The 18,869-nt window shown below is 41.0% G+C and overlaps 2 protein-coding genes across 2 annotated transcripts in view; one reads left to right on the plus strand and one right to left on the minus strand.

Annotated features, from left to right (window-relative positions):
• ADAT2 (adenosine deaminase tRNA specific 2) lies at positions 1-10,957 on the minus strand. The gene is made up of 6 exons (XM_040553362.1): positions 10,783-10,957; positions 10,589-10,693; positions 3,260-3,410; positions 2,598-2,704; positions 1,017-1,089; positions 1-904 (listed from the first exon to the last, which is right to left on the minus strand). Exons 1-6 carry the CDS (start codon positions 10,831-10,833, stop codon positions 864-866), a joined length of 528 nt encoding a protein of 175 aa, XP_040409296.1. The 5' UTR covers positions 10,834-10,957; the 3' UTR covers positions 1-863.
• Positions 10,924-18,869, plus strand: part of PEX3 (peroxisomal biogenesis factor 3) — a 20,622-nt gene continuing 12,676 nt past the window's right edge. Inside the window, exons 1-2 of the mRNA XM_040553361.1 lie at positions 10,924-11,049; positions 17,307-17,438. Of these exons, the coding sequence (XP_040409295.1) occupies positions 10,977-11,049; positions 17,307-17,438 (205 nt within the window). The 5' untranslated portion in view covers positions 10,924-10,976. The remainder of the gene's footprint in view (positions 11,050-17,306; positions 17,439-18,869) is intronic.

Here is an 18,869-nt window from a genome sequence, read left to right on the forward strand (position 1 = left end):
TACAGTATCTCAAATATTTTATTCATTCTATTAGCAATTTCATGTCCTTGTTTTCACATGTATCTGACCATTTTAATTAGTATAATGCAGTAGCTGAGAATAACTCTTAGCAGATTCTTAATGATAAAGCATTTCTTGTGCTAATATTCATGAGAGGAGTGGATAGTCTGAGATTTCACATTCTCCACAACTTTGTATGAAAATGCTGCTGTATGAAAAGCCAAGTGATGTCTGTTTATGCTTATTAGCAATAGCATATGCAAATTGAAATGCGCTGTTTTGCATATATCCATGTCTAGATATCTATATGACTTTTAGAACTTGTTTGAAATTTTGGTGTACGCTAGAGGGGGTGTAAAAAACAATGAAGAACTGTTACAACAGTCTTATCTCAAATCTTCAAGGAACATACAGTGCCTTATAGTCTTTTGATTAAACATATGCACCAGGACTGTGAAGGCCTCACAAATGTAACCTTCCAAGAGATTTACGTACTTCCCTAAGCAAACATTTGCTATTGAAATGCAAGATGCTTCTCCAGGCAGAAGAAAATATCCTAGAATGTGCTGTACAGAATGGCTTCATTTTAGTGGGTCCATCTGGCTGTAAACATCTCAACCGGAACCATAAATCTTCCCCTCACCCAAGAAGAGTCACTTATTCTTCTGCTTGGTAATATATAATAACAAGAAATCACAGACATAGGCAGAGACGCAGGAACAGGTAGTATCTCCTTAGTAAAAACACCACATAGAACATATTTAACATAGTTTAATTTGACCATACATTCTGAAAAAGAAGGATGCTGAAGAAACCTTCACACACAATGTTTTTGTAAACTTCTGTTTCACATCAGCGTAGGCCTACTTACGACGGTCTTTTTTCCGTACTTTTGATTTTGGTGCTGCCATGAAGAAACAGAAAGGGAGAAAAAACATCAGAAGTGAATTGCAAAATATGAGTGCCAGCATTGCTTTAAGTTGGGAACAAAATAGATCCATTAATGTGAAACCTACCATTAGGATTTTCTTGTCTGTAGAAAGCTTTTAACAGTTCCACTGCTTCTTTGGCATAATAGCCAGAAATGCACTGTTCAAATTAGAATAATGTTTATGAGTGCATCTGAAAATAACATAGTCCATGCTTCAAAATAATGCCTTAAGTATAGAGTAATTGTAAACAACCGTACTGTCTATTCTGCTAACTTAACATGTGCCTTTAACTATTTGGGGGTCAGAAAATCATCTTTCCAGGCTGAATACCTAATATATTTTAAAAATACAATGTCAAGACTCAGTAGAATAAGCCATTTCCCTAGTAACTTAAAAGTTAGGTAAAACTCTCTTAAAAATTAATGCATAAAAATTTTACTTAAGTTACTTTCATACATTTTCAACTTACACCATATACTTGGCAAGCACTTGGAAATGTAAGAGATGTATATTTGGGTATTTATAGAAATTACCAGAAAACATTCTTTCACACACCATTTTTTATTCCTAATAGTCACCTCTTAGACCTTTTTGGTCCTTCCAAAATATTTTTCCCATCTATGAACATTAATGACAAAGCATTTAAATGTCACTAACACTAAAGGAAATCCCCATCCACAATAGAAAGGAATTCATTACACCTATGCATCCCATTGCAGCTGCCTAAAGAAACAAATGAATGATCTGTAGTATCATGAATCTTCTCCTTTCTTTCCTCAGAACATATAGAAAAATTAAATACCACATGCCAATGTTAGCAAATGAACGCTCCTGCAGTATGGACAATACAAATTAATTCAGATGATAGTCTCACAAACACCCTGACAGAAAGATGCTTACTTAATATGTTAACAGTAGACTGCCAAACTTAAATTCTTTCTGAACCTAGAGCCTTTAGTGTTTATTTACAATGCTGAAATGTACCACCTTTTACATTCATTAAATCATAACTGTTAAGTGCAGAAAAAAATTCTAAGAACTCTAACCTTAAATGACAAAGATGTCTCTTTCTCCCCACTCTGTTCCAATGCTTCATTATCCCTACGGTTCAGGAAAATTTCCTGATACCTAAACCTCTGCCGCTTTTGCGGTCCATATTTGTTTTGGGATTTGAACTATATGAAGTCAATCTAAGGTAATGCATTTCACCTCATGTATGAATAGACCAGAAGCATGAATGCAATCACTTCCAGTGGTTCAGCTAAAAAAAAAAACTAGTAAGTTGCTGCTACCTGATTTTTATTGATTATATGTTTATATATTCTACAGCTTAAAACAATTTTTCCCTTGTCTCCTCCTGCAGCTGTTACTGTTCTGAGTACTGCCCATCTTTTAGATATACTTATTCTTCACCTTGTACCATGAGTATAATTCTTTCCTCTCTTCTTTGATGCATCCTTTTAAATAATTTATGATTATCAGGCTTTCCCTCAATTTTCTTTTCTTTAAGGACTTACAGTTTTCTTGTTAAGTCAAGTTTACTTGACATCTGATCGTCTTTCATCTGGAACCCCTTAAACTGATCCATAACATTCTCAAAGCATAGTACCCTAAGCTAGGCATATTACCCTAGCTCTAAACAAAGGAAAACATTTTATAGCTTACTTCAAATGGTTCTCCTGTGTCTACCATATCATCAGATGAGATGCTCAAAACTGAGCCACAGCCTCCAAATCGCTCATTTTGACAGCCATATATGACCCGTGGAATTTATGTGAATGAGTTAAGGTATTAAGTGAAAACCAAGCAGGAAGTAAAGTAGCCTGATTAAAGTAGTCATTAAATTTCACTAAAATGTACTTGTGCTTTTCAAACTACATTAATCTGCACTGTAATTCCTCCCTCCTAAAATCAGAACTTATTTCTGAATAATCTAAGATGCGCTGCCGAAGATGCATAACGTTCCTCAGAAGCATGAATCCCAAAACAGAGACATACAAAGCCATGTTTTACTACCTCTTACACTGTTCAAAACTGAACACTGAACTGAGACTAGCTGATTTTATGTAATAGCAATTATTTCTAAAGTGTATTTTTATATCCCTAAGAGAAATCATTGTTTGTCGTAACTGCAACATTCCTCTTTTGTTCTTGAATCTCTCATTACTTACCATGCAGTAAATGGAGGATGGCACAGATTCTCAACCAATAAAATGGTAACCCTGTTGGCTTTGCCTGACAGTGTCCAGCCCCACTCTGTAGGCTCGCTACCAAACAACTAACATTTGGACGTGTGGTTTCCCAGCATGAAAACCATTAAAGGATACTCATCAAGCGCACGGCAGCCGCACACATGATACAAGGCTCTACGGTTACGTACAGTACTGAGTTTGAAAACACTTCCTCGTGATTTTTATTGTTTTGCCGGCACCAGTCCAGGACCTGATCAATTGCCACCATTTCTGCATGTCGAGTAGCCTAAGAGATAAAAATAAACATTTTCTTAAAAGTTTGTATTGATTCAGAGCTTTAAACTTCTCACTTATACAGACACAATGGAAATAGAATACAGTGTCATAAAATTATTCGTTCAAATCAAAGGCGCAATAGCCTGATGTCTAATTTATTAGTAGTGCAATTATTTTCACTTCTGTTGAAGAAGTAACATAAGGCTTTCTTGAGAAGTCCCATGTTAGCACACCACTTGGCTTGTCAAGTTGCAGAAGAGATTTTATGAGAAAACATTTTCAATTCTGTGCAGCCCAAACTGCAGAAGAAATACGTAACCCAAGTAAGAATACATTCAACTTCAATCTCATATGCAGCACATCAAGATCCAAAAGCACACACCTGTTCTTTCTTCTACCTGTTTATAGACAGAGGAGTCTGCTTGGAAATTCTCCTCTCTGTCAAGCCAGCATAAGAAAAGCTCTATTTGCAGATCACGGGACACACAAAGCCCACTAGAACAACTCATCCAGCCCACAGCTTGCTTCCAAGACCAAGAATGCAGGTCAGGTGAATTTCTCTGGCAATAGTAAGAAACTGCTCTTAGCTGGTACCTTTCCCTCTGACAATTTTAGTGCGCCTGCACAGAACTGAATATATTGTGACTACTTAATAATTTCAGTGCATTTCTGGAATTGATTGGCCTACTATGTAGGCACAGCACTTTCAGTTTGCATGAGGTTTAATACTGGTCAGGAATACATACATACACAGCAAGTCTCTCACCTAATAGGCAGGGACTGCAGCACATGCCTGATTACAAGAATATTGATTTCTCTTTCTTCTATCCAAGATGACTAAATGGTAAGTAGCACAGAGGTCATAGCAATAGGTATGGCACAAAAATGTGAACACAATAGACGTGCTGAATTTAATCGCAGATAGCCCCAGAACAATCTCTATTCTCCCAGTATTGCTCCGTAATGGCCACAGCAGCGTGTTTTGCCGATCAAATGTTGCAGTAAAAACATGACAAAGTACTAGCTATGAAAGGAGTCTCCGGTTACAGAGCCTGATATGTATTTGAACTAAGACTGTATTTTCCTTCTTTTTAATCTTCTTAGGAAAAGGGATGTTTCTGATCTAGGAGCTAGATTAAGACTTCAGCAATACAAATTCTACTTCTGCTACGTGTCTGTGTGATCTTAGATAACTTGCTCTCAATACATGAATTTGGGTTAGTTTCAGTACTGCAAAGATAAGTGGTGATAACTGCAAGTTGCTGTACACTATATGGCAAAGGACTCATGTATAAGTAAGTTAGTGGCAAGTTTAATATTGTCTAAAAATGTTTTAAAACTCCTACAGAGATCTATGTTGCCTGTGCCTACATTAACAACAGGAGCATGTCCACAGAGCAGAACAGTGCTGAGGACTTGACACCAATTCAAGGGAGTTCACACTGGACTAGCTCCAGTTTAGTCGCATGGAGTATATTCCCATCAACAGCTGCAGAGCATTAGGTATGCTCTTTGAGTGCGTCTTTTCAGTATAGCTTCAGCTGAAAGGAAGAGTTTGCTGTCTCCGAGACACAAACCAAAGCCTGGTAAGCACGCAAGAAATTTATTCCAGGCATGCACTTGTAATTTCAGCTAACAGTAATGAGCCCACTAGGAATAAAAACATGGATCTGAATCAATATGCAGACATGATTCCTCCAGACCTACTAGTGAAATGGTGTCGTGAAGGTTCCCTTGTTGAATAAATAGATCACATCAGCTGAAGTCTCAGTGCAGACACATTATGGAGATACCAAATGCAATGCCCTCCTGCAGAATGATCCCTCAGAACTACTACAGCTCCTGTAACTCAAAAGTGTAAGTTGAGGCTACTCTAATTTTGTGCCCCTCAAATCAGAGACGTAAACATCATGGTAGCTTTTCAACTCCTGAGCATGAATTAAAAAAACACAAGCAATCAGCCCTTGTTACCAGAGCACAACATGACTCCAGCCTACAACACTGCTTTGTATAGTAAGTAAACAAAGTGGCTTTTAGGCCTCTGCTGATCTTGGGAGCAAAAGTTAAGAAGAGCCACGCAGTCGGTGTAAGTCATACCAGCTTCTGTGGTAACAGAAAAGAGAGACACAAAAAAGATTATTGCATTACTATAACACAAAACATTACTAGTTCCCAGTGCAGCCACAACTTCAGTGACGCATACTGTTCTGCTGTCCTCACCTCATCAAGTTATGGGAGTGCCAGAACAGATTTGCCACAGGGTGGAAAAAAAAGGTGGTCAAAGTTGCAGAACAGTCTCCGAACAGAGACTAACGAGACTATGTCTCTTAAATCACCAGATGACACCACTAGTTTTCCAAGTAAAGAAAACTATGGCAGAGGTTTATAAAAATAATGAAAAATGTGGAAAAACACAGTAAATTTTGATCTATTAATTCCCCTAACAAGTGGGGACCCAATGAAATTAGCAGGCAGCAAATTTAAAACAAACAAAAGGAAGTACTCCTTCACAAAGCTCGTAATTAAATTGAGGAACTCATTCCCACAGGATGCCATGGAAGCCAACAACATAAGAGATTCAAAAAAGGTTTAGACAAATTCATGGAGGATATCTGCACAGACAGCTATCAGAAGCAATGATCCAGACACAGTCTTGGGCTCTGGAAGTCCTGAAGCTATTCACTTCCAAAAGTGCAAAGGATATGCAAGGGAAGACTGTACACTAGTCTTTCTTGTTTCTTGAGCTTCTTCCCTAAGCATCTGCTAAAGGTCACTCCTAAAGACAAGACACAGGGGGAAAAAAATGGCCTTCTAGGTCTGTCTTAAGGTTTTAATTTATATTGAGCTGTGTCTAGATACTCATTTTTTACTGACATGCTGTGTGTAAAATAACATATGAAAAAAGATGATTTTCATCTTGAGTCACTGACTCAGTTCAACGTGTTCTATAAGCCCTATAATTTTTTAATTTGCCCCAGTCTTTTATGTTACTGTAAAGCCAAAACGACAAAAGCAGGTAAAAGTAGAAAGGGGAAAAGAAAAGAAAACTGTTAGAGAGTGGTGAATGGTGTTCCAAGGAGGAATGAGAAGCTGATGTCACCAGGGAAAAAGCCTTGACACTATTAAAATAGTACCCCAAACTGTACAAATGTCTTTACAGACAAATAAAGATATCGTCAGCACCCTCTGAAACTCAGACAAGCATTAACAAGTGAGAACAAAGGGGGCCAAAGCTCCAATTTCTATATTGTCCTGCGGCTTCATTAGTAATTTAAGAGTGCAAACAATACTTAATTTCCAATTATCATGTACTGTACATGCAAGATGCTGTGGGCAAAGACATATGCTACAATGACCCAACAGGAGATAACAAAGATGAGAAGCCTGCATGTATCAACAAATGACCTAGAAGAAAGAACATTTCAGTGAGAAACATACGATTGCAACATACATGGAAATAAACATACCAAAAGACAAAAAAAGCTCTAGTTGGGAGGGTTCACATACATTATAAGGAAGAAAATTTTAAGGTTGGTCTGAGGCAAGACTGCGAACAAGCAAACGAATGTGGGAGCTGCCAGAGGGAACACAGAACTGGCACAAGCTCAAGAACTATCGCCAGGCCGTTGAAAACGAGCGTCTTACACAGACATTCGTTGCACTATTGCCCAGTAAATACAAGTAGTGACATGCCTAACTATTTTGAAGTGCTGACGCCACAGCCATGCTCCTAAATAAATAAATAAATAAATAAAAATAAAAAACCAGAACTGTATGTAAACTCCCGTCTTCCAATATCAACTTTTTCCAGAAGAGTATGATGATGATCAGTGATTTTGAAAATTACTCCCACAGAGTAAGAAGTAGTATCTCTAATGTTAGTGTGTTCTGCTATGGACACGCAGGGCAGAAAAAGTATGCAAGGTGACAAGAAACAGACTGAAAAAATCTGAAAGCTTTCAGCAACTACACCTTTTTGACAAAACAAGCAGTTTAGGAACTGGATGAAGGCGTAAAGGAGATACTACCTGCACCTAACGCCAGTCAGTTACATCAGAGGACGCAGGGACTTACAGAAGGATACAGGAAGATTATCTGACACAAACCTTAGTCGTAATTTGACTTCTGAGCAAGGGCAAAGCTGTAGGGAAGGACTGCAGACCTAACTGGATAAATGACTCTTTTTTCAAACGTGGAAAAAGTTTTCTAGGGATGAAGAATGCCATCATGAATCTACATTTTGGATGTCAGCAAGCAAAGACTAAAGTAAGAATCACCAAAAGTCGACCATGTAATATAAATTATGTAAATAGTAAAAATGTCTTGAGACGAAACATGTAAAAAGGTTAGAGCTACTATAGTGACTTTGGCGTGAGACTCAAATATAACACTACTCCAAAACAAAATTAATATTTTGGCTCTTCAGTAAAGACGACACTGAGAATGGGGTGGAAAGGCAGAATAAGAGTACAGAAATTACAGTATGTGAGATACAGAACTGAGACATTAAAACGCTGAAAATACCTGAGGCACAGAATAGGGGCAAAAACCAAGTTGACAGATCATATCCATCACAGAAATACCAAAGAACAGATGCAAGTGGCTGCCAGTCCATAGCTATGCTTTTAATACATCAAGGGAAGAGTATCGCATCACTGAAACCTGTCAGAGCAGAGAGAGTCACTGCAACAAAAAACAGGAAGGACAAACAATTCTGACGACTACAGATCCGGGCTGGTCTCAAGAGGAGAACAACCAACGCAACAAACTTTGAGCATATTATAAGGACTAGTCTGTAAAAGGGAAACAAAATAAAATACAATGTGGATTTGCATCCAGTAGTTGGCACTAAATTAAACTAGTAACTTTCTCTGACAAATGTTTTTTTCTAGGCAAAAGAAATATCGATCCCTACTCTCTGGGCTTCAAAAAAGTATCTGGCATAGCACAACATAAATAAGTATTGTCAGTCTGGGGAAAACAGCACAGTATGAAAAATCTAAGGTGAGCAAGCAAAGAAGAGAAGTTGCACCGAGAGGGGAAATCTTTGCACAGAGGAAACTTATCAGTAATGACGCTCAAAGACTATTTTGATATAAACATTTTGATTATAAACATTTTCAGCTGGGACACTGGCATTAACTGGAAAAACACCTAGATAAAATAGCTAGCAACATGTGATGAAGACATCATCAGAAGAGACAGTGTCAGAGTATCACTCAAGAAGTGGATGGTCTTAAAGACAGGAGTGGGGAGAAAACAATACACTAAGTATAACAAAATGGCACTAAAGACAAAGGCAGCTCCAAAAAAGAAGGGCAGACTTACTTCCAGGAAGAGTGGAAGTATTACTGCTATCAAACAAGGCCCAAGAGAAAGTCCATCTGGAATAAAACATACAGTTCTGGTTAACTGAATTCCAGAAAGATGAATCAAAACTGGCATGGATGTACAGAAGAATTAGAATGAACACAAAAAGAGAGCTTGTCTTCTCAGAGCCTTGGGAAAAACAAAAGCTGAGAAGGGTTATGACTTTAAATACATCCAAGCTATGTAAAACAAAGGACGATGCTGGCGGGAGAACAGATATAAATGGATCTTAAAAAGTTTAAACTGGAAATCAGACGTTTTCTAGCCATCTAAGGAATGATGTTCCGGAGAAGTCCTCCAATATGAGATGAGGCAAAAAATTAGATTTAAAGTGGAACTTGACAAATTTATGATGTCTGCTGGAACTGCCTCAGTGGTTCCAAAGTTGTTTTTTTTTCCCCCTTCCTCTCCAGGATTGTTCCTAAACAATGCCAGAAGTCCTCACGAGAAAACTGAAAACACTTTCCCACATCCACATTTCCCAGTAAGTGCCTCTCTGGAGCTCACAATTTCTTTCACACTATACGGAGCAATTAACTGCATGATCTGAAACTTGGATGCAATGAGCACATCCAGCATTTCCTGTCACTATAATGCAAATGTTTATGAGAATTAAGTTACAAAAGAATTGCAACTTGAGCTAAACAGAAACTTAAAACTGACTTGGCTTTCAAAGATACTAACAGCTTACTGTTTCCAAAATGCAGCTGGAATTTTTGAAATCAGGCCACTTGGATTTATGTATGTACATTCAAGCAAACCTAATGCTAATATAAAAAAAAAGGCAGAAAACTTTCCTAATATTTTAAATTGATTATGATTTTGTTGTCGGTCTCACCAGTTATGTTCTGCTCATTTATTATCATATGATTTGTATGCAGCAGTAACTCTGGCACAATTTTCCCAAAAAGTATCTGCTTTCCTATGGTGTTTACACGGACAGAATCTGAAATACCTATCTTCTATGCCACCTAACTTTCTTGAGTTGTAAAAAAAATATTTTAATACGTTATGAATGTCTTATAACACAAATTAGTATAATATTTCATCTTTACTGGTATATTTTTGAACCTACAAGACTTATTTGCACCTTTTATCACATTTTGAGAATAGAGACATTAAATATAAATTTCAGCCAGATCCTGCAATCAGATCCATTTACACAGATCTTCCAGCTGCACAAAATCCTCGCTGACTTTAACGTGTCTCTCAGCATGCATACGATCTAACTTTATAGCTAAAACTGCAAGCATCGTGTCTAAAATCTAAAGGTAATACTTTTCAAAAATAACAGCTTTATGAAAGGAACAAGAGTGGAAATCAAACATCAGGTTTTGTTAGCCTATGCGCTCTGCAACCGCACACAACTTCCCAGCTCCTTGTCTTCTCCTTTTCCCCTCCAGAACGATTCCTCTGTTTGTACGGGAGTTTTCCTAGAAAAGCAAGAGAGCTGGATTTCCAGTTTACATTTCATGACCTTTCAAGAAGCTTATAGCGTAATACGAAACTGGGAAGCACTTCTTTGCGGAGAGGCAGTGGAGCAGGAGTCCTCGGGTCCCCGGACAGGCACGAAGGGAGGCCGTTTAGCGACGGGACCCGGCAGGTCGGGCTGGCGGGTGGCCGTGACGATCCCGGAGGCCTTCCCATCCCAGACGACGGCTCGGTGGCACCAGGAGGCCAGCCTGCCGGCAACACCAACCTCTCCCGGCCCCGCTGGGGACAGCGTGCCGCCGGGACGGCCTCGCAGCCTCCTCCCCCCGACCCTCCCCGGCCTCCCCGGGACGCGGGGCCGAGACCCCCCCGCTCCCCCCTACTCACGTTTTTGGTCTCGTTCACCTCGTTCCTGCCTTCCCCCAGCACCCGGCCTTCGTACACCAGCAGGCAGCCCACGGGCACCTCCCCGACCTCCAGCGCTCCTCGGGCCTGCGGGGGGACACACACGGCCGGGATGAGCCGGGAGGCGGCGGGGGGGGGGAGCACGCGGAGCCCGCCCGGCCGCCCCCCGCACCGACCACGTCGAGGGCCCGCTCCATGAAGGCGACCCGCGTCGCCTCGTCCTCCATGGCGGCCCCGGCGCAGCGCGGCGCCGTTTCCGGGGGACGCCCGGCGAGGCACCGCAGGCGGAGCCGGGGCCGCCGCCGCCGCCACCTCCCCTTCCGCCGCCGCGGGGAGGCGAGGGGCGGCCGTGCCGAGCCGAGCGGGCAGGATGCTCCGCTCCCTCTGGAGTTTCCTCAAGCGGCACAAGAAGAAATGCCTCGTCCTCGGCACCTTCCTCGGCGGTGAGCGGCCGGGGAGGGGTTCGTCCCGCGCGGGGGGGAGGAAGGAGAAACCCCCTCGGGTCCCGCTGCTGGCTGGCTCCGGGCCCCTCGGAGCCCTCCCGGCCGGCACGGGGTTATTGGTAGCCGGGATCGGGTTTGGAGCGGCGCCTCGGGTCTGTCCCTGTGCCGTGTAAACGTCTGGTAACGGGGGGGTCTCCCGAGACTGGGCGCTTCTCACGAGGTACAGCCCCGGCTCTGCCTGCTCAGGCGTCACCTCTGCGCGTGTTTCCTGCGAGTGGCACGGGTGTAAATGTTACTGAGCTGCCGAGGAAGGCTTGGTTTGCTTATGCCCCCCGGAACATGCCCAGGGGGTTAAATATAGGGGGCTGAAGTATTTCTGCAGCACATCTTGGCTCTCAGCTTTTGATTCAGGTGAGGGCTCTTGTGGAGGTGACTGGATGTAATTCTGACTCCCCGTGGCTGTTGTGGCCTCCGCAGCCTCTCAGCGTGAATTCCTTCAGTAATAAGTTAGGCAGTGGTTACTGAAAGTAGCTGTCGAGCCCCTTTACCCCTTCTCCTGCACGTTTTCTGGCTCTACAAGTACAGCAGAAAGTAATATTTATCAGCTTCTGAGCCACCCCGCTTACAGCCCACTGTGGCAAGCTGAGCTGATTTACTTTAACGTGACAAGCTGAAGACTGTGCCTGCTCCCCTTAACTGCCCGTGTGGGAGTGCCAGGTGGGCAAATGGGTCTAGTAAAAGCATAAGTTGGCCTGGTTTCAGCTAGCCAACGTGCAACAGTGTCTGGATGGGCAAGCAGATATCATGGGGCTGATGGCTCTCAGTAGTCCTGATAGCCAGAAATCCTAAATTCATCACACATAAGTGGCCTTCTGTCAGCCCGGGAACCATCCTAGTGTCACTGAACTTGCAGTTTTTTGCTTACGATGGATGCTGTTGAGGTACAGTTTGGTACGACTGTCACTGACATGCTATTGACTGTGTGAAGTACACTGAAAAGATAAAAATTTGGGACTCTGTAGTAAATTGGAGCAACCACGAGCAGGAGAACATCGTTAGCTGCCATCAGCTGCAACTTGCACTATAATGTTTTAAGGCAACTGGGGAGATGGAGGGATTTACTGCAGAATGCTATACTACACTTGTTTTGCAGCTGAATCACGTGTGCTTTGGCCATCTGTATGTTAGTTATGGATCAGACCTTAATCTAACTCGAGGAGTTATGTCATGTCACTGCTAACGAATGAGAACCCCAGAATCCACAACTGATTCTTCAAAAAACATTGCTTAATGCTGAACGGTAGAATGCAACTTCACCTGATTACTTTTATTTAAAGACATAATATTCCTAAATTGGCTGAATGATGTGAGAAAAGCAGCCTAATCATCTGCTGATACAATGTCAGAGAGTGGAGGCTACATCTCTCTGATGTATTTTTCTTAAGAGCTGTAGTTGCAGTTTCTGGGAAGGAGGATGTAACAAAGGAAAATGGGACATCGCAAGCTTAATGATTTTAAGTCTTTGACTGGCAAGCGTTCAGAGATTGATGTGAATATTTAATTATTCATTAGACAACACAGGAGAATCTCTACATTATTACTGGTACAATGTTTTATCAGTGTTGCATTACTGAAGAACCACAAACATCTGAGTTGGTTGGTACCTTTTCTCTGCTTACAAATTCCATGCGTGTTATCAGTGGCTGTTGTTCTTAATGTAATTTGTGTGACTCCCAACACTCATATCTTCATAAATAGAAAAATCTCTTGCAAAACCCTTGAGGTAAGAGCTCAAACTGATGGAAAAGCAATTGAACTGTGTGTAATTTTCGCTTTGATTAAGAAGATCTCAACTTTGCGAAGACCTTAGACAAACCCATTCTTCAGGGGTTTGTTCTTTTAGCAAGAACATCCTTGAATCTCTTCCAGCAGGTAAAAATCTAGTGTTCAGGGATCAGAAACATTATTTAAAGAAGAGAGAGTTAGCATGTCTGAGTTCCAAGGACACGATAGATTCACTTGTTCTTGATGGATGGGTAGATTTAAAGTGGTTTATATGTCAGTGCCCAGCGCTGAAGGCAAGTTAAAATGGATACTACAAAATGATTCACTGTTTAAATCCTCGTTGCTGTAGAAGAGCAAGTTCAGCGTGTTCGAAATGCATGGTTCTGATTTCAATGGTGAATGAGTTGTTACTCAATTTCATCTGTTGCAACCTTCAGCTTGCAGAAAGGGCATTTCAGTTCAGATGTCTGTCTGCTTGCCCAAGACAGTTGCGTTGGCTTGTGAACGAGTGAAAGGGCATTACATGGGTTTTGGTAGAAGTCAGTGGTGCCAACAGAATAAGGCTTTGGTGCTTTCCTGTTTTATACATAATTTTTAACCATAATGAGATGATTGTATGTCAGTTGATGCATGGTCTACTTGAACATAAGAACAAGCCACAACTTAGGGAGCTGCTGATGTTCTGAAAGGATCCAGGCTTCTGTGTGTTAGCACCGTTTCTAAATAATGAAATTGTTGGAACTGAATTTGGGGGGTACGGGAGGAGGGAGATATGGCAGCGAGAGTGAAAGTTGCACAGGGGCAGAAGGAGATTTCCTGAAACTTGATGCCTCCCAGTTGCTGGTTCCACTCTTCTGCTCACCTTTCCATCCCACCTGTGAAGAAAGGAAAGGGCTGAGGGAGAAAGTCATAACTTACACGATGTAAGAGAGATCCCACCTGTTCGAGGCCACTGGCATGAACATGTGAGAGCTGGTGGATTTTGTAAGCTGCTTCCGTTACTTATGTTTGAATGGGAAGAAACTACACAGCAGTGATAATTATCTCAGTTCGCTGCTAAGAGGAGAAACAAAGTGTCACTTCTGCAGAAGATGGGTATTGTAGACCCCAGATATTCATGTGGTGTAGGACAGCCAATACAAACGTAAATGCATTTCACTTTGTAGATCAATTTGAGTTCAGTGTGAAATGTAGTTGGAGAGCCTTGCTGAGGTTCCTGTACCTGAATTCATCGATGTCAGCTGCCATAATCCTTGTTTGTATTTTCCGAACCGTGCGTGGTTCAGAAATGCTGGGACTACAGTTGTTTGTGTAGTTCATGAAGAAGAAAAAAAGATTTACGTAGAAATTATCCTTTGCGCAGTCTCATCATTGCTCAATTTTCTTAACTCCTGGTTCTGTTTGGGTCATAGGGGAAAGGTACTGCAAGAAGTTCTATCTGTACAGCTGTGTAGCTAATAAGACATGAGCAAAATGTTGCTGCTGATACTTTTTGCTGAGTTCCTATCCCATACTGAGAGGTAAAATTGAGATGCCTTACCTATTGTAAAAAAATGGTGTTTCCTCTGCTCTTAACAGAGACTTTCAACATGTCAGTTTAGTTTCTTACCATCACGTTAGCTGATGTTGACGTTATGGCAGTTCTTAGGACGTGGCTTCCTCTGGTCCCGCTTCCAACTCTAAGCGATGGTACCGTCATGTAATGCATTCAGCCTGGACTTCGAAGTCTGCATGATTTTCTCGTCTTCCGAATTACTGTTCTGTATGTCCACACAGATACACACAGTAGTTCTACAGCAAAACGTGAACACATGCAGACTCCCAGGCTGGCAGTTCCTTAGATATCCCACGATCAGGAAGCTTGCAGGGGCTCTGCTGCTGAGTGCAGGCAAGAGTGACCTGTGTGCAGGCATCCCTTGTCTCGGGGCTGGAATTTCCCAAGTGCACTGTCAAGTTCTCCCAGCTGCTCGGAGGCGCTGAGGAGAGCCCTTCCAAGCCATGCAGTTAGTAACAGACTCAGCTTGCTGCTCACATGCATGTTGTGGGTTTTTTTTGTCTTTTTTTGTTTTTTTCCTTAAGCTGCATGCGTGATGCAGCTTTGCCCTTGGCTAGCTTATAATGTGTTGCGTTCTCAAAGATGAAACTGGAGTGTGTGATACCGATTAATGATGGGTCAAAGTTACCACTTCGTTCTGGGCAGGAGGAGAGAAATGCAACTGCCGATATCTGGTGTTGCATCACTTGAACTGAGTGTCTTTTTTTCTGGAAACTCCTTGTTAAACCTGGGCGGCTGCTAATGCAACTTTGGACCCTCGTGAGACGCAGCAGCTGGTAGTGCAGAACACTCTCACTGCTTTAACAATCAACTGTTAAGCAATTAGCTGTCTCAATCTTAATTATAAAGGTGCTGCTCCAGCCTATCTCTCTAGGGCATGCGCATGATTCCTCTCCGGTTGTTTTGCTTCTTGTGGTCTCATGACTGCCTGTGCCCTGTATACATACAAGAGCCTTTTTTTTTTTTTTTAAACCTGTGTAACCTTTCTGCCAAAAAAATGGAGGTACATGATTTATTTGGGGCAGAAAAATGAAACGAATGTTGTCTTTTGGATGAACGGTTATGTCTGAATGCATTGTGAAAAATGAGGTGGAAAGAAATGATTGGAAAATATTGTTTTGAAAAACTTTGCTTATACTAAAAAAAGCTAATCGTTGCTGTTTCAGTAAGCAGCAAAAATAAAATCAGTACACTGAAGGTCATGTCCAAGATACACATTCTTGGCAGGAGTGGATTATTCTTTGGAGAAAAGTAATTGTTAGTTTTGAAGTCTCGTTTTGGTTAACAGTTTACAGTGGTGAAATTGTATTTAATGTCTATGGAGCCGTAATATTGAGTTTGTGTCTGATGGGGTGAATCTTCCACTTGTGACAAGTGGTCAGTCTGCTGAAAGGTTGAGGCAGGAGGGACTGATTTCCACTTCTTTTTATTCTGAGGCTTTGAGAAAATAAATGAAAGTGATTACAGTTGTTCTGAACCGATCTGGTTTGTAGCTGCCGATGAGGAAGCACACTACTGACACAAATTACCAGATTTGTTTTGTGACCATAAATATTAGGGCACAGAGTTGGCAAGCCTCTTGAAATACTGATGATAGTTCTGGAGAACATATTGAAAGGTTTTAATGATCTAAAAATGTAGCGGAACTCAAAATTGGGGGTGGTGGTGTTAGTTTTTGTGGATCGGGTTATAAAAATAGTTCCATAACTTCCAGGGTGCAGTAACTGTTAAAAGCCACCTTCATTCAGATAATGATTTTGGATCTTGAAAAGTGGATTTCAAACTGTTTATGACTTTTGAAAGTGCTTGCTGGACAAAAAAACTCAATTTGATACTCGGATTTCTTCTATGTAGCATAATTGACTTGAAAGAGTCGGATCTGGCACTCTGTGGAGGGATGTCAATATTTAGGGGATTGCCCAACTTGTACAGCAGCCTTTTCTGCTTGTTTCTTTTTCTCCCCTTTTTCTCCCCACCCTCTCTGCAGCGGGCAAAGGTGCTGATAGGAAGCACAGAAGGCATAGCGGCACCTCGAGGGATGGCTCAGAAAGGGAAGTGGAGATGAGGAAGGATAAGAGGGCTGCGGGCCGGCTGGGGACGCCTGCAGACCCCCAGAGGTGTGGGAAGAGCGGCTGGGGGAGTCTTCAAAGGGATGTGTGGTGGGAGGGGAGGAAGTGAAGAGCAAATATTTTTGGTGGGTCTTTGTGGAGATTCATAGTGAGGGTGAGATAGGGTGATTAGATCCTCAAGGGTTGCAGGAGATTGGAGCTGGAGAGTAGGAAGCAGGCATGGTAAGAAGTAAGACCTGAGGATGGGAAGAGGGAACGGAGGAGTCCTTGGAGTTGGCGGTGCGCTGAGGGCCACGCTCAGGCCCTGCTAGCCAAGGTTCTTCCTATGTACACATTACGGACCAACACTTCCTCTGTTTGGTCCTGAAATGTTTTTCTTATGTGATTTTTAAGACTTGAGTTTTATCTTTAACTTATGCTGCTAATTTTAGAAAGATATCTTGCAAGAAAAACCTTTCTTTTCATCCTTTTCCAGGCTTGTGCATTTGATTTTCTTTTCTGTTCCTTGTTTCTGTTACCCTACACCTTTCTCTTCATTATATTTTCTTCAGTCCCTTCAATCCTAGTTGCTCATATTGCCGTAGTACCAAAAATACCTTGTTTGAAAGGAAACATATCTCTTAGAAATGTTTCTTATACTGATTAAAGGCCTTACCCTTTACATTTTACTTCATTTTGAAAATGCTATTTCTGATTATTACCTTTGCTAATTACCGTAAAAATACTTGAGACTTGCTTATCTCCCTCAAAAACACTCACCCTTATGGTTTAAAACCAGTGAAAAGGGCTGAAGGGGGGGCTTTGCTCACGTTTTTAAAGCAGGTTGTAATCTGAAAATCTCTCTGTAGGAGTCTATTTACTGGGAAAATATGGACAGAAGAAAATCAGAGAAATCCAAGAACGAGAGGCAGCTGAATACATCGCCCAAGCACGAAGGCAGTATCATTTTGAAAGTAATCAGAGGACGTGCAATATGACAGGTAAGATAAGGAAATAGTTACTGTTCTCAATAGGTGGAATTATTTGGGGATTTACACTACATAGGGACAGGAATGAAGAAGAACAAGAATTCAAAATCTTCATTAAATACTAGTACATAAATATAGTCATCTTACAGCATCTTACCGAATCTGAAGAACAGAGGATTGAAGAGATTTTGGGGGGTCATGTCAACCCTTAGCTTGAATATCCCCATTTATAATACATACAAATATACATACAGGCTACGATTTTTGTCAGTTAAAGACCCTTGGTATATTGCCCTAAACTGTACATAGTATAAGGTGTGAAGCAGCACCCAGAATTTACAGCACAATTAATTATCGTATTCATTATAGTAAATTGGTAGTAAGCTACACAGAGATCTTGGTGGGTAACTTTTATTTACAAATAAGAAGCATATCAGTCCAGTAAATCCCTACGCTTGAACAGTTAAAAGGTACCTCACTATATATGAGGAGCAAAAATGAAAAGTGATTTTATTCTAGCATTTGTCTTTAGATTGTGGAGAGGACATGGGTAGAATTAAAATAATAATAATAATAATAATAATCCCTGTCATTCTTACAAATAGTTTTGAATGGCTTGTATTTCTATAAAACAAATTGGGCAGCATTTTCTTCTGTTGGAATTTGTAATGGCTTCTCAAGTGGCTGCAGATGGTTTCTGTGTCCCTTGTTTACCCTGACCAATTTGTATTTCATTTTTATCTTTTCCATTTGGTAGTGCTGGGATTGATTTTACTGCAAGGACTAAGTTTTTCTTTGCCATTCTTTGTGCAAAGTACATTCTGTCTGGCAGCATGTATTCTTGTCAAGATTTTTCATATTTTGTTCATAGTATTTATTATGTTACCTGCATGCTTATTTACTGTTTTCTGTTTCCATTGTACAACAGCAGATGAGACCTTGAATCTTCTGAAAGTCAAGGACTTTATCCCACCAGCTTTCCTTTGTTTAAAATGTATCTTTCTTGAGTTTTCTTGTTAAAAAAAAAAAAAAAAAAAAAAATAATAATAATAATAATAATAATAATAATTTAAAAAAATCAAATTTTTCTTCCCATTTGGAGAAATGCAGCAGTGTAGATTTTCACCGGTTTTTCTTCAGCAGAGTTGAAGGCATGTTTATGCAGACATGCAGGATGTGAGCACATATCTGCAGACAGACTAGGAAAAGCTATGTAGCCACATAATGGCATCATTGTGCCCAAAATGGTAAGAGGCAAGCAGGTAATTGCACTTCTGAGTACTTCCAGGACTTCCGATGTTGCTTGTCCTCCCAGCTTTGCTTGTTGAGCAAATAGGACCAACGCTGTAGCAGCTATTGAGAGAGAGTGGGGTATGGATTTATGATTTTTTTTATGTTGACTGATTTTGGTTTGTTTTTTTTGTATTTTTTTCTTTTAATAAC

The sequence above is a fragment of the Cygnus olor genome, chromosome 3 (genome assembly GCF_009769625.2).
Source record: "Cygnus olor isolate bCygOlo1 chromosome 3, bCygOlo1.pri.v2, whole genome shotgun sequence".
NCBI lineage: Eukaryota > Metazoa > Chordata > Aves > Anseriformes > Anatidae > Cygnus > Cygnus olor.